Here is an 18,223-nt window from a genome sequence, read left to right as displayed (position 1 = left end):
GTTCAGCTAGCCAACGATTACCTAGGACTCCGTAATAACCGCACTCCGTAACTGACATCACCACCGAGGCTCCCAACTGAGCCGGCTCAGCCCAAGTCTCTCGCGGGCGGGCTCGTATTCGAATCGAACGACAACTGCTTGGAGGCTTGGCCGGGCCCCATTGAATCATGTACCTATTAGTACTCGGTCTCTTGAGCCAACTTGCAAAAGGTTAGTAGTAGCAGAGTTTGCACCTTTCAGCCGAGACATATTCGGCACTCAAGCAAGGGCTAGATTGGCGAGTTCGGCGACGCGGCTGCCGTCAGCCTCATGGAGATTAATCGAGACAACAGGCAAGGGTAGTGGACTTGTTACTGTACCAAAGCTTCTGTGAAGACTTCTCGAAGCTGACTTGATGGAACGAGTGGACCAAGAGGGCAGACAACACATTGGAACACCTGTAGGATATGCTTCGTTTTGTGCCAACCTGCTATCAGCACAGATTCCGCCTTCGGCCAGATCCCAGCGTTGCTGAACGGAGTACGATTCTATCGTGTGTCAATGAGACAACCTTGAGACCCTCACCAGCTGCTAGTCGCAACCGCCAGCCCTCAATAAACTTCGTCGGATTCAAATGTGTGTCCCTTGGTATGTCGCCGAAGATGGCCTGCGGTCGTTGCGGAGGATCTCCACCGCAGCTGAATCTGGGTTGCAGTATTTCGAGGCCACTTCATCCTGGTATTACTGTAGTAGTATCTGCCAAATCGGCGGCTGTGTGCATCCTTGTCTCGATCTAAGCTGCATTGCATTGGCAACTCCCGGCCCTGTTCAGCCTTGTGAGGAGGGGAGAAGTGGCCGTCTTCCTCATATATCTTTGCGTCTCCCCCGGGATGCCTTTACTTGGGAGCTGCAATCCTTTTGAGGCGTGAAGCTTTGCGTCTACTTTGGATCATGGTCCATATATGGAAACTTGAACAGCTGGTCAGTCGCTAGCTTCAACGTGGCTGTTGCTAGCATATCACCAACCTTGGTGCAACGATGAGGGGTACTCTCTAGATTCGTGCCATCGAATGTAAGGTAAGGTATCAAGCAACGAAACAATGGAGTTGATGGAACTGCCGTGCGAGGGTTCAGTGGCAAGACGAGTCGATGGCTAGAGTAGATCAGGCACGACAGGGCCAGCTACTAATATTAGATGCCGCTGAAGATGCCAACGGCGTACATTTGCTGCCAATCATGTCGCCATGAACGGATACTATACCTGCAAGGTGCCTAACAGCTCGAGTCGTTCCTGAGGACAGATTCACCATCCCTCAAGGGCTGGGAGCTGCATGTACCATGCACGGATGATTTGCAGCGTCGTGACTTTGGCTAGCATTTCGACTTCCATTCACGTGATGGTGCCGGCCACCAAACGGCACCAGGGATGCGCATCGTCCCGGTCAAGCTTGGGCACACGTCGCTTTCATGTGAAAATTGGCGATTCTTGAGTGCCGTCTGCAATCTGCCCCATTCCATTTCCTCGCCCCGTCTTTTGTTTTCAATGTGAGCTTGGATACTCTGGTGCATGCTGAACCCGTCCGAGCAGCAGCCATTGAATCTGCTCGAGCCCGTCACACGCTTCCTACGTCATCCGGCCTCGGGGCTTCAACATCCCACTCCAGCCGTCTTCAATGATTCCCTGCAAAAGTGGCCGCACACGACATGCCAACTCACCTCAGCCCGGAGTCGGCAGAGACTCTGGATCCAGATGAGCAAGATGCGCTCCGAGCCCTAGACCGGTCGCCTCACCCCTATCACCACCAGAGCTCCGAGCTGCCCTGCCCCTCGCATCATGTCGTCTCCCACGCCGAACGACCTGCATCTCCAGAGCTGCGCAGCGACGCGACCCAGCTATCACCATCTCGTCTCGCCGCCTTGACCAAGGAATCGACGCCAGCGAGCGATAGCGGCACCGACGCCGACGACGAACACTTCCTGAAGGGCCTGCCGCCGCCGAAGCTGCGACCCCACAAAGGGCTGAGAGGCCGAAACGAGGTCATCTCCGGCACCTCGACGCCCCTGCTGTCGCCCGCCGTCCTGCAGGAGCCTGTGCCCGCGTCAGGCCCCAAGGCGTCGCATAATGGCAAGAGACCTAGTGAGAGAGTTGTTCTGCCAGAGGCCATCCGTCGAAAGAGGATACTAGTGCAGCGAGCTGTTGAGGTCGGCATCATTGCAACCCTGGCGGGCATGGTGCAGGCAAACACGCTGCTGTCACCGATTCTGGCCACTTGGCGCAAAGGTGCACCATATACTATTTCCCTCTACTTGTGATCTGATTCTGACTGGCTATAGATTTCCATCTCTTTGGTGTCCTCTACGGAGGGCTCTTGCTGCTATATCCGCTTCGTGCTGCGATCTGGAGTTACAAAAATCGCCAAGCATCCTCGAACACGCTATTCAAGATTCCCACAGTCTTCGATCCCGCTCCTCTCCTATATCCCCCAGCGATTACGATTTATGTATCCTTACTCGTCTCCGTCAACAACCCTGCGGTGATTCTCCCGAACCTGATACTTGCCATAAGCTCGATCCCTCAGCAAGTGGTGCCCAAACTCGAGCATTACGCGGCATACGACTCTCTCCACTGGGCCCTGTCCTGTCTGCCTCTGATTTGGCGGCCCTCTCTGTCAGATCAGTCTCGGTTTGCGCCCACTTATTCTTTCCTCGCGCAAGAGGACCTCGTCTTACTATACCCTCTACACCGGACCGCGTGCGCCGTATTACATCATCTTACCACGACCAGCCTCCTGACGACCGAACTCCAGCTCCTTTCAATTGCGCTGATCAACGTGTTGCTCCTCGCATCGTCGCCTCAGATCCAAATACTAAAGGCCCTTCTCTGGGGCGGAGGCCTGAGCCTACTTGTGCTCTGTGGTGCTGTGATCAGATGGGGGATTGTGCTGGCAAGAGTACCCAAATGGCGGTTCCGACGAGAGCCATACCCACAGCGACGTTCCCTGTGGAAGTCTTTGCTGAGGCTGTTGAGCTGGAGGAAGCTCAAGGGCGAAATTCTGGGGTCACCTCACGAGGTGTACAGTGACGATGCTCTGTTCTCGACCGATGAGGACGAGGACGATGTGCGATTCAGTAGTCCTACCAGGGTCCAAACTTTCGATGCGACCGCAGACGCACCCTCCGATATACACAAAATTCCCTCGCCCAGTGGCGACAATGGATGGACGAATACAAGCGGCATCTCTCGGAGACACACGACACCTCACCCTGAAAAGGTCGCTCGCAAAGCAGCAACTCACACTCCATCCGGCAGGCGAAAGCGGACAGCGTCCGTCTCTGTCCGGGCTTATTTCAAGTTCACGCCAGCACAAGCAGCACGGAGGAAATGGCTGTACGCAGGGTATGTGTATGTGAGCCTGGCGGTCATCATAGTGGCCGTGATCCGCCCATATATACAGACATATGCCCTCAACGGCAATGAGCCTATTGGCTGGGCTCTTGGTTATTTCTTCGGCGACCTGCCTGCCTTTCGATATCGAGTGGTCAGTGCAAATCTGGAACGCTGGATCTGCTTACCACCGCGGCTCGATTCCTTTTGCGCGAAAGAATGTCATCTCGGTTGGGTGCAGCATGTGCGCCATGATGACTTTGGCGAGGCCAACACGCGCCTCTTCATAAGCGCTTATTGGGTTGCGATCCTGGTCGTCGGGCTTGCCATCGTCTTCCAGCTGAAGAACACGTACGAAGTCGACACCCGGCGCAAGGTATTCCACTTCATGATGGTCGGCATGCTTCTCCCAGCAACATTCATTGATCCGACATTTGTTGCCTTGGCCCTGTCCATCGTCTTGGCCATCTTCTTGATTTTGGATCTACTGCGGGCAAGCCAGCTGCCACCCCTGTCCAAGCCGATCGCCTCCTTCCTGGCTCCGTATGTGGACGGAAGGGACTTTCGCGGGCCTGTTGTGATATCTCACATTTTCCTCCTCATTGGATGTGCCATTCCGCTCTGGCTGTCTCTGGGATCTCTGCCGCGGACCGGATCCGACTACCTGGCCGGATGGGAGATACCTACCAGAGAGATTAGCATGGTCTCGGGCGTTGTCTGTGTTGGTCTGGGCGACGCAGCCGCCTCCCTAATTGGGCGCCGTTTCGGCCACCGCAAGTGGCTCTGGGGTGGCGGCAAGAGTCTGGAGGGGAGTCTAGCATTCACAGTCGCCGTCTTTCTTGGCCTGACGACAGCCAGCCTTTGGCTCCGGCTGGGACAGTGGCCCGTTGCTGGCGAAGGCACGAGCATGGCGACCAGAGCCGGGCACGCCCTTGCGTGTTCGTCCATGGCCAGCTTGACGGAGGCGGTTCTGACGGGAGGCAACGATAACGTCATTGTGCCAGTGGTTCTCTGGACATGCGTGAAAGCACTTGAATTTTGAGCATATAGAAGCATGGCATGGGGCGTTTTTCTCTCTTTCTGGGGATTGTTGACGGGATGTGGGGGATCACATGTTGTTACGATCCATTTTCCTCCTCATCTGTATGTATTGATGGTATAGATACAGATGACGAGTTAGACAGGTGATAGGTGTTGATGCTAGATATCGCCTTCGCATGAACGAAAGATGGAACTTCTAGAGAGACATCGCTGATTACGCAATGAAAGAGTCTCAAGTATTGATGCGCCGCGGCTATTGGTATCTTTTTGGTCTAATGCTCCTTTGCGTTCCGTTTGCCTGTTTCCCCCCCTTTTTCATCCCCCTTTGACATGCTACCCTCGCGCCTACGCCAACATACCAAAGAAACAAAAGGGAAAGAAACGGATTATGCAGTCAAGTCTTCTAAAATGGCTTCCAAGTCTTCTTTACGAAATGGCAGGCTCAACAACTCCGTTCCAAGATTGTCTTTACGGCTCGTCAACATCTGGTGGTCGTGGAATCTACACAGTAGCATTGCTCGTCAGCGAATCGATCATCATGGCGGCAGAACAGGACGCAAAGGGGGGCTCACTCTTTGAGGAGCGTCCGGAAAGCCATTTCGGAGCTGCAAATGAACTCCTCCACGGCCTTGTTATACACCATCCTATACTCCAACCCAACGCCGTCGTCGCCTTCGTCCTCCATGGCGATGAGGACTTCGCCGACGAGCAGGCGAAACAGGTTCTTTGCGTTTTCCGTTAGACTCTTGAGGACAAAGGCGACGCCCTCGCGGCCGTTGACGCGCTGGGACTGCCGGCCGAGGAGCTCATGCACGTCGTCGACGACGTCGAGCTCGGCTGTGAAGGGAGAAAAAGTGGTGCAGTCGTGGAAGACAAAGTTGAAGCCCGAGCGGACGCCGATATCCCACAGCAGGGGGAAATCAGGCGTGTCCGCGGAGGCCACGAGGTGGATCTGCGGGTGGGCGGCGAGCTGCGACAGAATGGCCTGGGAGCCGGGCTTGCGGAGGGGGGGTGCGTCGATGGAGTTGACGATGATGGTGAGGGTGAGCTTCTTCTTCTTCGTGGTGGCGGCGGACGAGAGGAGGAGGGAGGAGATGGTCTGGATCATGACGGCGGGCTGGGAGGTGGGCACTCGCTGGGTGGGATCGATGGCGGAGGCGACGACGCTGAGGATCTCGCGGAGGTTGGTCGTGTGGGCGTAGCCGTTGACCATGACGATCCTGTTGTTGCTGGCGCCGGCTTTGATCGACCTCTTGGCGTTGGCGTGGATGTAGGTCGCGAACTTGCGGAGGAGGTGCCGCTTGGAGCCCAGGCCGTAGAGACACACGCTGAAGCCCTGGGACAGCTCAAACGCCCACTGCGGGAAGGACTCGGCGTGCAGCTGCTCGAGAGACTCGATGCTGTCGGCGTGGCGGTCGCGGTGCTCGCGCAGAACGGCAAAGTACTCGTCGTGCGAGAGCAGGTTGAGGGACGACAGGGTGTTGTCCGACGTCTTGGGCCGGCCGGGCTTGTTGTGCAGGAAGTACAGCTCGTGGGGAGGCAGGTCCCTCGGCGGCGTGGGCGACCTGGGTCTCTGTCTCTTTGGGCGGCCCTTGGGTCTGCCGCGAGATTTCGAGGGCGTGGCGGCTTCGGCGTCCGTCTTTGACTCGAGGTCGTCCTCCTCGCCGTCGTCGTCATCGTCTTCGTCGCCGGCATCGCTCGAGTCGTAGATCTGCCGTGCAATGTCGTCTTCGTCATCGCTGCCTGCGTCCCCGACGACGCGGTCTATCAGCGCGCGCGCGCTCTTCCTCCTCGCCGAGCGGTCGGCTGCCCTGCCGGGGGTGAGGGCGGCGCTGAAGCCTATGGCCTTTGTGGGCGTTGCGAAGACGGGGACGAGGGCGGGTTTTGAGTTGGGGGTGGTGTTGTTGGATTTGGGCTTGGGAGGGCGGCCGCGGCGGCGAGGCGTGGGTGTGGTTGTGGTTGTGGGTGTGGGTTCGGGCTCTGTGGCTGTTTCTTGGATGTCGAGGTCCATCTTGTCGCCTAGAGAGGGGATGTCGGCGGCTTCATCTTCGTTGGAGTCCATTGGAAGGAGTTTGCGAGACTCAATGGCGATGAGAATGTATGTATCTGTAGTTTTAGTATGGTGATGCTGCTTGGTTGGAGAGGCCGAGAGGGTGATATCAAGAACAAGGTGCCTAGCTGAGGTCTCAAGGCAATTGCTGATCAGCTTGATGTCTTTATTGATTCAGTTTTCCATCTGCTATCTCGCGCAACAAGGAATGTGCTGTGATGCTGTCGTCAAGGCCAACTGAAGATGCCGAGTAGAACCAGGTCGAGTTGAAGTTCCAGGTCTCCCTGCAAAAGGCAGCACCACTCAACGCGGTCCCTTGACGCGCTGAAGCTAGCGGCAGCTCAGGGCCGTGAAGCGCTAAAAGTCGAGCAGGTGGTGCAGCGCCAATCCGACCCACTGCCATGTGATGGAACTGGCCGATTCAACAAGGAATTCTTAAAGCTCGTGTACCTGATACTGAGTCACCATTCAATTACGCCTCAATCTCCTCCGCCTTCAGGCTGATATCTGGGTGTGATAGCTCAGGAAAAAAAAAAAGAAGAACAACAAGCACAATGAACTTCAACCTGTATGGATCGTTAAACTCGGCAAAGCTGCTGCTCAAGCCCGGCTTGTGTCTGCCTCATCACATTGCGCCAACGTTCAACGACCTGCCCATCCCTCTCGACGCGGCCCTGCAGAGAGACGGCCGGAGAGCCAACATCAAGGCCGTTGTCCTCGACAAGGACGACTGCTTTGCTTATCCCGACGCCAAAGAAGTGTATCCCGCCTACAAGGTATGATGGCAAAACGCCGCCATCTGAGGCTCTGTAGCATCACTGACACACAATCTGGCTATAGCAACACTTTGAAAAGCTGAAGCAGGCGTACCCTGGGCGCAAGCTCTTGGTCGTCTCCAACACTGCTGGAGCAACCAGCTGGGACAGAGACCTCAAGCTCGCCGCAGAGGTGGAAAAGAACACGGGCGTCTTTGTGCTTCCCCATTCGACCAAGAAGCCTGGCTGCGGCGCCGAGATCATGGCGTACTTTCAAAAGTATCCCGAGACGGGGGTGACTGATCCGTCGCACATTGCTGTTGTCGGCGACAGGCTGATGACGGACGTGATGCTGGCGAACATGATGGGCGCGTGGGCGTTTTGGATAAGGGACGGCGTGGTGCCGCTGAAGCAGAAGAGCATCGTGAGTCCCGGTTGACTGAACCGTTAGAGAGATGTTTGCCTGTGATGCTAACACGATTGCAGTTCTCCCGGATCGATCACTGTCTGGCGGGCTTCCTGCAAGCGCGAGGCGTCAGACCACCGGAGCCTCGTGTCTCTGAGAAGTACTAATTGCAATGTTTGCCATCGGCTCAAGCTGCTTGGTTACCTTCAAGGGCATCATACACCGGTTCCACATTGGATGCATCTGTGAATCACGGACAGAACCTGGGAGATAGCCGTGGCGAGAGAATTTCATCCGTTGTGCTGTCTTGAGGTCAGCAGGGACACTCAAATGATTGCTCTGATGCAGTGAATCACTGCATCGGGCGGTGCTGACCTCGTGGCCTCACTGCTATATATATCTCGGCCTTTTTTTGCATTTGAGTCTGCAGCAAACTTTATCGATCATGCAAGACCTGGTGCCATACCAACAGCCCTGCTACATCTTCTCCAATCGACGGCTCTTGGGCATTTCATACTGATACTCGGCATCTCGGACCACATACCCATTCGTCTTCGTCGAATCGCGTTCCCTCGCAGGACACCAATATACGGACCTCGCACACAATGGGCGGCAAAACGTGGTCCAAGCAGGAAGAGCGCTTCTTCTGGAAGACGATTGTCCCACAGTCGCCAAAGGCTGTGAAACCGTCCGATCGAGTGCACGACTGGAAGGCGTGCGCCGAAATCATGCAACGGGAGATGGGGACGAATGCGCGCCGCAAGTATTCGAAGCTCATGCTCTGTGCGTCCTACAGATCAATGACCAGCCTCCTGAACTTGATACTGATTGATGCTCCCACTTCTCCAGTCGAACACTATTTCCAAAACGTTCAGACGGGACACAGATCGCCTTGTGCTCGCGAGTTTGTGGTGGAGCACAAGCGTGAGCTCGGTGAGTTCCGCAAGGGACAGATGCTGGATCCCATGGCTGGGGACAGTCCTGCGAGCTCAACGACTGATGGGTACTGGGATGCAGAGAAAGCTTGTTAGGGCGAGCTTCCCAAAGGGCCAACTGGCTTGATCGGATCAATTTGGGAAACTGGACAGCCTGGAAATGTAGAGTGAAGACAGGCTTGATATCAATTGGACGGGTTCGGATGGTAGAGAAAGGGTTTACTGAGCACCCGGCAAACACAGCTGTCCAACAGGCCCAGAGACGCAGAGGCGAGAGGCGAAACTCTGTTCGCTGCTGAGAAGAGAAGTGCATTTGCATGATACCAAGTCTCGAAGTCGAAGCTACAGAAACTTTGATCAATTCACGTTAATTCTGTGGGAACGCATCCATCTGTTGGTGACCATTTGCTACGCCTTGGGCCAGCTATTCATAGATACTCGACTGTGGTACTATATTTCCAATGCGTCAAGGACACAGCCAGCCACTTTCGGTTCTCTACATTGATGTCACCAACACTGACGAGAACTCAGGGAGCGGTTCAGCTGTCGGCACATGATGATGAACAAGTGAAGAAGTCCAGTCTCAGCAGTAGAACTCTCAGCTCAGAGGGATTAGCGATAAGATCATCACCAGCTGAGATACCCATGCAACCAGCGCAATGCAAGGGCAGCAACCAGCCTTTTCATAACCGAGACGCTTTAACCACAAACAACAGCCATCACGTCCATCATCACATTCAGCTTTTCACCGGGTCATCCATCACTCAATCCATGAGGCGCAAGATTTTGCAACTAGTAATACTGCTACTACTATGTAGTCCTATCTCCAGGGGTCCGCGAAGAAGTTGAGCGGCTAGCGGACGGGCCGCCCGCGAGGGTGGATCGTGGGCTGGAGTCTAGACGGTAGGCAGACTGGCAGACTGGCAGAAACCACCAGCGGGCTCGATCTCAGCTGGCCAGGAGGCAATAGTTAGCCCTGTGGCGGCTCTGGAAACGGGATGGGCCGGTAAATAGTCTGCGAGTATGTGGTGATAGTGTGCAGCAGCTGCTGCGTGTGCGCAATAGTATTGGTCTATAGTGTACAGCAATGCCATGGTCATCTTCAACCCACATGTAATAGACAAACTATAGGCTATAAAAGAGCTGCACTCTTTCAGTCTCTCATGTAGCCCCCGAACTTCTTCTTCATCAGCTCCTTCACCTAGTACACATACCCTCCTCCTCTTCCAAAAACATGGTCTACCTGCCCAAAACCCGACACCTCAACGGCGTGCGCCTCCTCGCCCTCGACGGCGGCGGCGTCCGCGGCGTCGCCTCCCTCATCATCCTCAAGGAGATCATGGCCCGCGTCCAGGCGCGCAAGGGGCTCAAGGACGAGTGCCGCCCGGCCGACTTCTTCGAGCTGGCGGCGGGCACCAGCACCGGCGGCATCATCGGCATCATGCTGTTCCGGCTGCGCATGACGGCGTCCGAGGCCATCAGCGAGTACGACGAGATTGCCAAGGAGGTCTTTAGCCCGCGGCTCTGGGGGTGGAACATCACCAGCTGGATGCCCAACGGCTTGGCTTCCATGATCAACAACAGCAAGACGCTGGTGCAGAGCAGCAGGTTCGACGACAAGTCGTTGAAGAAGGCGATTGATCGGGTGGTGGGCAAGTATGGGCTTGACGAGGAGGACCGGAGGCTCAAGGGCGAGGCGCCGCTGCTGCATCCCAACGCAGGCAGGATGTAAGTCTCTTCCTTTCATCCCTCTGGATTGCCTTTTCATTAGATTATATGGTTGGCTGATTATCGGATGAATCGATCTCTAGGTTTGTCTGCACGACGGCGCAGAACAGGGCCGAAACGGTGCTGCTGAGGACGTACAAGAACAACACCATCCACGTCAAGTCAAAGGTCAACGACGCCATGCGCGAGCACTCGGACAAGATCACCATCAGCCTGGCCACACGCGCCACCTCTGCCGCGCCCACCTTTTTCCCCGAGGTGAAGTGGCCCGAGAACAACAACAACAACAACAACAACAACAACAGCCCACAGCAGCTGACCTTTTGGGACGGCGGCCTGCTCAACAACAACCCAATCGACCAGCTGTGGTACGCCCGCTACGAGCTCGTCGAGCCCGCAGAGCCCGCGCCGCCCGTGTCGTGCGTCGTCAGCCTCGGCACGGGCTACACGCGGCCCGACGCGTCGCCGTCCGAGTCGTGGTTCCAGCTCGTCGGCGTCGCGGCGTCCGTCATGGGCTTTGCGACAAACACCAACGCCAAGGGCAAGGACTTTTCGCGGCACATGACGGCGCTGAACAACAGGCCCGAGCACGCAAAGACGAGGTACGTCCGGCTGAATCCGGCGCTGGGCAAGAGCGAGATTGGGCTGGCGGATTATACCAAGATGGAGGAGCTGAAGACGCTCGCGAGGGAGTATCTCGAGGATGAGAAGAACCAGCTTTGGATCGATAAGGCGGTGGCTGCTATTTGTGATGAGTGAGAGGCTGAATGGGGGAGGGTGAGTTGATGTTTGAGGGCTTTTTTTTTTTTTTTTTTGAAGGGACTAGATGAACAATGCATGCTGGCATGTGTTGGAGTTTTTGTCAGTCTTTTACATGGCATCTGGATAAGGTAGCGTACTGGAGTTTTTCAAGGTTGTGTAATATTATTATTATTCCAAGCACATGTGTAACACTCTATATCCAGAGTTGCGCTTAGTGATACCATCTGATGTCTTCCACAAAGTTGTGTAAAGCTGAAAAGTCATCACATATTCGGCTTCTGGTCGATGATATACCCAGTATCATTCGATCCTCTCCAAGTCACACAAATCCCACCTCCGGCTTTCCTCCCGCTCCCGCTCCGGTCGAATGCCCCACAGCGGGGCTCTTCCGCCCCGCCGCTCAACGCTCTCCGGTCCAAAGGCGGTCAAGGGCGGCAGAAATAATTCCTCTTCGTTATCGGAAGCTAAACGGGATTCAACGCTCACAATCCACTCGATATCTGCAGTGACGGCGCATATTATCACACTACTTACTACCTACAACCCTCACACGTACAACAACATTCTCGCGCGCAATAATCTAGAGTCTACTCGAGTCTCTCTTTTTCGTCAAAGCATTATTATAACAACTTCGCCATCATGAGCTTTCCATCTCCTCTTGGCGGGGGCAACGCTCCCCTTCCGCCGATGGGCGCCAACCAAGACCCCAACGTCCGAGCTGTAAGCACTCTTTCTCTCTCACTCTCTCTCTCTCGGTCCCCCTGACCCTTCAGCTCTCAAGCATCTGGCTTACTGACGTATCCTCCGTATCTAGATCCAAGGCGCAATGGAATCATGCTACGGCAAGTCCATCATGTCAGGCGTCATGGGCTTCGGCATGGGCGGCCTCTTTGGTCTCTTCATGGCCTCTGTACGTCTCCTCCTCCTCCTCCTCCATCCACGAACCTCCATCTTTTCCACCACCCCCCCACTCTTCACCTTGACCATGTCTAATAATACTCCCGGCCTCATCATGCAGATGTCCTACGACACCCCCTTCGGAAGCCCCCTCCAAGGCGCCAACGGCCAGCCGGCCATCACATCCCTGCCCCTCCGCCAGCAGCTCAAGATCGGCTTCAAGGACATGGGCACGCGCTCGTGGAGCATGGCCAAGAACTTTGGCAAGGTCGGCGCCCTCTTCTCCGGCATCGAGTGCGGCATCGAAGGGCTGCGCGCAAAGAACGACCTCGTCAACGGCGTGGCCGCGGGGTGTCTGACGGGAGGCATCCTGGCCAAGAACGCGGGGCCTCAGGCGGTTGCTGGCGGGTGTGTTGCGTTTGCGGCGTTTAGTGCGGCGATTGATGCGTACATGCGGCAGCCGAGCGACGAGTAGAACGGGAAAAAAGGAGATGGAAAAATTGGTGGGGAGTTGGTACGATGATGGTGATGGTGATGATGTGAGGATTTGGGATCATCTGTTTCTTTTGACTTATTATAATTGGTTGGGGAGTTCCGGTAGAGTGTACATATAGAGCATCTGGGCTGGCGTTGGCGGAACTGTCTTCAGGTACGATATCTCCACTTTGGCGAGGCCCTTGGAGGACAGAAAAGGGGATATATCAAGGAAAAGGGGGGGGGAAAGCATGTGTATAACAAGGAGAAAGGGGAGAGATACCATGTGTATAACAATACCCTGGCTGCTATAGAGTATTCTCAGAAGCACTCTCAGAACGGTGAGCCATGGACGGGCTTACTAAACAATGAAGCACACGCGCATCATCTTCTCATAAACGTACCATTACTTTCATTACTATGTAGAATCCATGCCTCGTTCTGGTATATTATCTTGTATAACCTTACCCTCATTAAAGCTGCGCCCAGCTTCCTCGCACCCCCTCACGCGGCCTGGTAAACCTGGAACTTGCCCACTTCCCAGTAAGCATCGACAAAGGACTGGGGGTTGTTTGCAACTATATCGGTGCAGTTGCTGGAACCTGTAGAAAGGGGGCAAGCAGAGTCAGCATCTTCATCGGATACCCGGGGTTTCAAAAGAGACAAATAAGGAGGGCAACTCACAGCCAGAGCTATCCCACACGCCATACACCAAGTCGCCGCAGAGGTCAATGTTCAGGATAATCGAGTTGTTCCTAAAGTGACTCCCGACGTTACAATCCGTGCTCGGGAAATCCGCCGCCGCCTCTCCCCAGGTGCTCGGATCGGGCTTCTGGCCGGTAATGTCGGCGGGAATCGCGCTGCGCGCAAACTGCCACACGCGAATGCCCGCGTCCCGCCACTCCATGGCCATGACGCCGCCGCCGTTGGCATTGAACGACGTGCCAAAGGTGCTGTCTGGGCCCTGGACGCCGCAGCCGGCGTTACCGTTCTTGGACGAGTCGCAGTCCTTCTGCAGCGCCTTGTCCGTCTGCTTGCGCTTGACGCCCATGGAGCAGCCCTTGGAGGTGTGGAGCGTCATCTGGTTCCCGTCGTCGGCCTTGTTGGTGGCCTCCATGACGTCGATCTCGCCGTTGTCGGGCCAGTTGGACGGGTCCGTCAGCCAGAGGGCCGGCCAGGTGCCGCAGCCGTAGGGGGTGTGGCGGACGTCGAAGATGAAGAGGCCGTCGTTGTACGTCTTCTTGGACTCGACGCGCACGGAGAAGCGGCCCGTGGAGGCGTCGGGGTTGCTGCCGGGGCCGACGGATGTGTCGACCCTGAGGACGGCGGCATCTTGGGATGCAAAAGTGAGGTTCTACCGCCCGTGTTAGCGACGTGTGAATGGACAGTGATTGGATGAGACTCTTCGGCCCTCTCGTGATCTGTGTGTATGTAGTGTGTGGTTGTTCTATGAGAGTAGTCACTCACCAGCTGTTGGGCTCGAGGCTGCGGAACGTAGTGAACGAATCCCCCGGCAGGATCCCAGCCCTCAAAGTAGTTGAAGTTGTCAAAGAAGGTTTCTCCCTGGACTGTTTATCGACAGTTGGTCAGCATGGTGAAACCATTGTCGAGCAGAAGAAGAAGAAAAGGGTCATCTCTGGACTCACATGTATCCTTGAGGGTATATGTCAACTGTGAGTAGTCGGGATATGAACTCTTCTTCCCCTGCGTGACGCCAACAGCCACGCCAATGACAATGGCAATGACGACAACGGCAGCAATGCCAATCCATACTTTCTTGGACCAGTATCTCGGGTTCCACAGGGCAGGCGATGAGGATCCGGACTGGCGATGGCCTCGGTTGTCGAGGGGATATTCTTCATATCCGGGGGGCACCTCGCCCGGCTTTACACTGCCTCGCTCCATGTCGCTTGTAACTCTTGTTTAAAGGATGTGCCTGGTTTGCCCAGAGAGGAGAAAGGAAAGGTAAGGGCGAATAGCACGCCAGGAAAGTGGTAGATATAATTCCCTCTTTACCCTCTCGCTTCCCTCTCTTCCCGTCTCTCTTGTCTGAGAGGAAACAACAATTTCACTAAAAAGGCGAACCAACGAACGATGTGAGTCGATGGATGGCAATCCCGGCCAATGAATGCAGTCTGGTTAATATCACTCCGGCGATAGCCTCTTTGGGAAGAGAAACCAAAGGGCTGCTCCTACTCGCGATAACGAGCGCAATTCAGGTAGTTGGTGACAACAAGCTGCCCACGGCAAATAACGACGACTCAGGACAGAGTCCAAAATCAAGAGAGCGACGTTGCGAAGATGGAAAAAGAAGCGCAACAAAGGCTTTCTAATCAGAGACAAGCACAAATAATACGAGAATGTGAAGTTGACAGGCGAAGAAGACCAGAGGAAACAGACGGGAAAACGGAACTGAGTGGGTTCACGTTGGGTACGGATTGACCTCTTACGAGTCCACATAGTACTACTACAGGTACTACCATACCTACCTATGTATAAGGCAGACATTTAGTACGGGCCTCGTACCTCGTTGCTCACTCACGGCTTCTTGCGCCTCATCAATAATACGAAGTGATATTTCAAGCAGAGCACAGTCACTACCATGGACAAGGACCGGATACAGCGGCACTGCCCTATCAATCCAAACCACCCCCCGGCATCTAAAGGAATCCCGCTTCCCCGGTCGTCGAACTGGGCGTATTGGATGCGTATTCCTGGCAGGCCAATAGCTTACCCTGGGTTGTATATCCGTAATGTTCAAGTACTCGTCGTCGCTGCCTTAACCTAGACCTGTTTTCAACGTCGAGGGAAATACTTCTCATTTTTATTTTTCCTTGCGTCACGCCTACGTGCCTTGAATGGTCCTGTATCTTGTAATTAAGTATATAGCTAGCTCGGGCCGTCCACATTGCTCCTTAAGGAGATTCCGACATTAAGTCACGGACGTAAATATAAAACAAACAAACGAAATACTTCTCAACGGACATGCAGGAGCAGGCAAATTCACTATCAAAGATCAATACCGAAAACGAATATCAGGAAAGCCCAGATAGGAACAAAAATCGGGAATAATGAAGCCGGATCGACACAGAGTTTTTTATAACAATGACGCGCGTCGGTGTTACAAACTTGTCAAGTGGGAATCTAAGTGGCACCAGCGACTTATTTTAACTAGACGGTGCGTACAAAAAAGGGAAACATCGCAGCCAGTTCTGCACAAGAATGGAGGTAGTAATAGGTAGGCACCGACTGTGATAGCCCTGGAGCCAATAGCTGTCAAAGAGCAAGAAACAGAGAGGGTGGGATGGAAAAAGGGGAAAAAGGCGAGCTACTATTCAGGAACGGAGGAGGCAGTGCAAAAGTCAATGTCAATACGAAGCCACTCAAGTGAGTGACGGTCCGAGTGTGAGTGGGTTCTGACGGGCTCGATGGTGTGGATGGGCTTTTCTTTTCTTACATGTGATACCATTTCACGTGCTGTAGACTGACAGGATACTATTATTACGGTCAACAGTAACATGTTGTATTGCATCGGTATTATATCAGGGTAATTGTCCTCTTTGCATTTCAATATCCATGTGATGATGGGCTCTCTGTAACCGCCCCCCCTCCAGGCAAATCTAACCGTAACCGCAAAAAACTGACTGACCCCTCCAGATCGCAAGCGACAGTCAACAAAGTCGACCTCTCTGATTCATTATAATGGACATGGAGAAAATGATACATGTTCGCTCTAATCGTCATCCTCCTCCACGCGAGCCTTCTTGGCCCTCCTCTCCTCGTCCTGCAGCCCGTATCCTCGCTTCGAAGATGAGTTCTGGTCCACCTCGGACAAAAACTTGTCCACGTTGAACGGGTCGGCAGCGTCCTTCTCGAATTGCACCGGTCCCTCTCGTGCCTGTGAAACAGACACCGGTTAGCAAATGCTACGACGAGCTGACAGACAAAGGAGACAAGATGAAAAAAAAAAACTGACCTCTGCTTCGCTGGCCCCCTTAAAGGTGCCCTTGCCCAGCGCCTCACCGAACCGGCTTGACTTTTGAATCTTGGCCATCTCCCGGTCACCCGCTTCCGCATCCTCGTCGTCCAGGTTTGCTCGCGGCCGGTAGATGCTGTTGATGGCATCCTGAGCGGCAAAAAGGGGCTTGTCGTACGGATTGTCCTCGTTGAATCCGCTGTCGAACCCGCTGGACTGGTTAAACAGCCGTGAGTCGTACATCGTTTCCTTGGACTGTGAAGGCTTGGCTATGCCCAGAGCAATCTTCTCGGAAATGTCTCGATTTTGCTCCCGGGCCATAACCTGGATACGCCGCTCGGCGCCCATTCGTGTTTGACGCAGTTTCCGCTCTTCTTCCTTCCGCTTCTCTCTTCGTGCCCTTTCTCGGGCCCGAACTTCTGAGTCCTCGCTATCGGAACCTCTAGACTCTGAGCCACTGTAGCTAGACCGTGATGGTGATCTGGAGCCTGAATCCCGTGAGTCTCGCGAGTCCCTTGAGTCCCTTCTTCCACGTCGACCAGCTGCAGCTCGGTCCTCCCGCGCCTTCTGGGCCAGAGCCCGTAGGTTTTCTTCCTTCTGCATCTTTTCCTTCTCCGCCAGCCGCTGTTGCATGAGAGCTCTCTGCTGGACCTCTTCTCGGGCATGGCGCTCGGCCATTTTGATCGCCTCCGCGAACTGTGCGTGCTTGTCGTTGATTGTAATATCCTGTAAGCCTCGTCCGTCTGCAGCCAAGCGCTTGTCCAGCGGCACCGTAAAACCCTTGGGGTTCTTCCAGTTCGACACGGGGGGCGGGATCCTCCACATCTCTTGGTCTTCGGCGGTGAGTTTTCGCGGTGGCGAGTGCATGACGGGAGGAGGTGGTGACGGGGGGCCGCGGGGAATCTTTTTGTGTTTGAACTTCGGAGGCTCCATGGGATCTCGCTGCCGCTCGACAATCTTCATGATGCGGTCCTGCTTCTTCGAGTTGTCGCCCATCTGGTTTGCCGGCGTGTATCGCACAAAGGTCGGGTCCTTTCGCTGTCCGATGTTGAGGTTCTTGGGCTTCTGCGCCGCCACGGCTCCGCTGACGAGAGCTGCCAACGCGTTCTTGGTCCTCTCCGTCGTCGCTTCGACCGACTCCTTGTCTGGACGCGACAGATCAATCTCCCCAGCATCGGCTCGCTGCCTCAGCGGGATGAGGTCCTTGAAGGATGTGTGGATGATGCGCCCCTCGCCGTGTCCCTGCCTCGCGATCGCGTCGTACTTGACCTTGCCCTCGGCATCGACCTGCAGCGCCAGGGCATTGCTCGTCTTGGCGCCCTTCTTGCCCATGTCCAGCGGGTACTGGGCAATGGGGATCTCGGGGAATGCGCCGCCATCGCCAAAGTCCTCCTGCGAGCGAGGCCGCCATCCCGCTCGCTGGCCGTACGGGGGAGGGCCGCTGCGCTTGAGGACGATTTGCGTCTCGTCTAGCTGGCCCGGCCCTACGATGCGAGGCCCGCGCTGCTGCGCCCGCGACGGCGCCTCTTCATCCTCTCCGGTGTATTTCGGCTTGGGCAGCGACGCCTGCAGTGATGCGGCCATGGACGTCATTTTGCCGGGCGTCGCGTGAGGTGACGGATGCAAAGCGGCGAGAGCTGGCGATGGCCAACTTTTGGGTTGAGAAATTCCAGGTATGGCGGTGCAAGGTGTGGCTGGGCTGACAGGGATTCTAGGCAATAGTGTGGCGTAAGTCAAGAGTCTCGGCTCCGCAAAAGTGGCTTGAATTTCTGTGAGCGCCTCAGACGTCCACTTATGTAAGGTACCTAGGTCAGTATGTACTCCAAGCGGCCAAG

General features: G+C 55.2%; 8 protein-coding genes across 8 annotated transcripts; 5 read left to right on the top strand and 3 right to left on the bottom strand.

Annotated features, from left to right (window-relative positions):
- Positions 1 to 1,625: 1,625 nt before the first annotated feature.
- On the top strand, positions 1,626 to 4,406 carry TRIREDRAFT_121295 (uncharacterized protein; the record flags this gene model as incomplete). The annotated part of the gene is made up of 2 exons (XM_006964569.1): positions 1,626 to 2,260; positions 2,314 to 4,406. Exons 1-2 carry the CDS (start codon positions 1,684 to 1,686, stop codon positions 4,404 to 4,406), a joined length of 2,670 nt encoding a protein of 889 aa, XP_006964631.1. The 5' UTR covers positions 1,626 to 1,683.
- A 394-nt stretch (positions 4,407 to 4,800) lies between these two features.
- On the bottom strand, positions 4,801 to 6,356 carry TRIREDRAFT_27398 (uncharacterized protein; the record flags this gene model as incomplete). Its single annotated transcript, XM_006964342.1, has 2 exons — positions 4,801 to 4,906; positions 4,978 to 6,356. Coding segments are annotated over 2 exons (1,485 nt in total), but the record flags the coding sequence as incomplete, so codon positions are not given.
- Positions 6,357 to 7,009: 653 nt separating this feature from the next.
- On the top strand, positions 7,010 to 7,783 carry TRIREDRAFT_60095 (uncharacterized protein; the record flags this gene model as incomplete). Its single annotated transcript, XM_006964568.1, has 3 exons — positions 7,010 to 7,231; positions 7,296 to 7,634; positions 7,697 to 7,783. The coding sequence occupies 3 exons, from the start codon at positions 7,010 to 7,012 to the stop codon at positions 7,781 to 7,783; spliced, it is 648 nt and encodes a 215-aa protein (XP_006964630.1).
- Positions 7,784 to 8,221: 438 nt separating this feature from the next.
- On the top strand, positions 8,222 to 8,647 carry TRIREDRAFT_106219 (uncharacterized protein; the record flags this gene model as incomplete). Its single annotated transcript, XM_006964567.1, has 2 exons — positions 8,222 to 8,399; positions 8,466 to 8,647. The coding sequence occupies 2 exons, from the start codon at positions 8,222 to 8,224 to the stop codon at positions 8,645 to 8,647; spliced, it is 360 nt and encodes a 119-aa protein (XP_006964629.1).
- A 1,138-nt stretch (positions 8,648 to 9,785) lies between these two features.
- Positions 9,786 to 11,038, top strand: TRIREDRAFT_3434 (uncharacterized protein; the record flags this gene model as incomplete). The annotated part of the gene is made up of 2 exons (XM_006964310.1): positions 9,786 to 10,279; positions 10,363 to 11,038. 2 exons carry the CDS (start codon positions 9,786 to 9,788, stop codon positions 11,036 to 11,038), a joined length of 1,170 nt encoding a protein of 389 aa, XP_006964372.1.
- A 642-nt stretch (positions 11,039 to 11,680) lies between these two features.
- TRIREDRAFT_60392 (uncharacterized protein) lies at positions 11,681 to 12,413 on the top strand (the record flags this gene model as incomplete). The annotated part of the gene is made up of 3 exons (XM_006964566.1): positions 11,681 to 11,761; positions 11,856 to 11,951; positions 12,060 to 12,413. 3 exons carry the CDS (start codon positions 11,681 to 11,683, stop codon positions 12,411 to 12,413), a joined length of 531 nt encoding a protein of 176 aa, XP_006964628.1.
- A 460-nt stretch (positions 12,414 to 12,873) lies between these two features.
- TRIREDRAFT_121294 (glycoside hydrolase family 16) lies at positions 12,874 to 14,697 on the bottom strand. The gene is made up of 4 exons (XM_006964385.1): positions 14,059 to 14,697; positions 13,880 to 13,980; positions 13,097 to 13,766; positions 12,874 to 13,014 (listed from the first exon to the last, which is right to left on the bottom strand). Exons 1-4 carry the CDS (start codon positions 14,315 to 14,317, stop codon positions 12,917 to 12,919), a joined length of 1,128 nt encoding a protein of 375 aa, XP_006964447.1. The 5' UTR covers positions 14,318 to 14,697; the 3' UTR covers positions 12,874 to 12,916.
- A 1,448-nt stretch (positions 14,698 to 16,145) lies between these two features.
- Positions 16,146 to 17,981, bottom strand: TRIREDRAFT_76960 (uncharacterized protein; the record flags this gene model as incomplete). Its single annotated transcript, XM_006964384.1, has 3 exons — positions 16,146 to 16,310; positions 16,389 to 16,876; positions 16,922 to 17,981. 3 exons carry the CDS (start codon positions 17,979 to 17,981, stop codon positions 16,146 to 16,148), a joined length of 1,713 nt encoding a protein of 570 aa, XP_006964446.1.
- Between the last annotated feature and the right edge of the window lie 242 nt (positions 17,982 to 18,223).

This window comes from Trichoderma reesei (assembly GCF_000167675.1).
Source record: "Trichoderma reesei QM6a unplaced genomic scaffold TRIREscaffold_7, whole genome shotgun sequence".
NCBI lineage: Eukaryota > Fungi > Ascomycota > Sordariomycetes > Hypocreales > Hypocreaceae > Trichoderma > Trichoderma reesei.
This window is presented reverse-complemented; position numbering and strand designations above follow the sequence as displayed.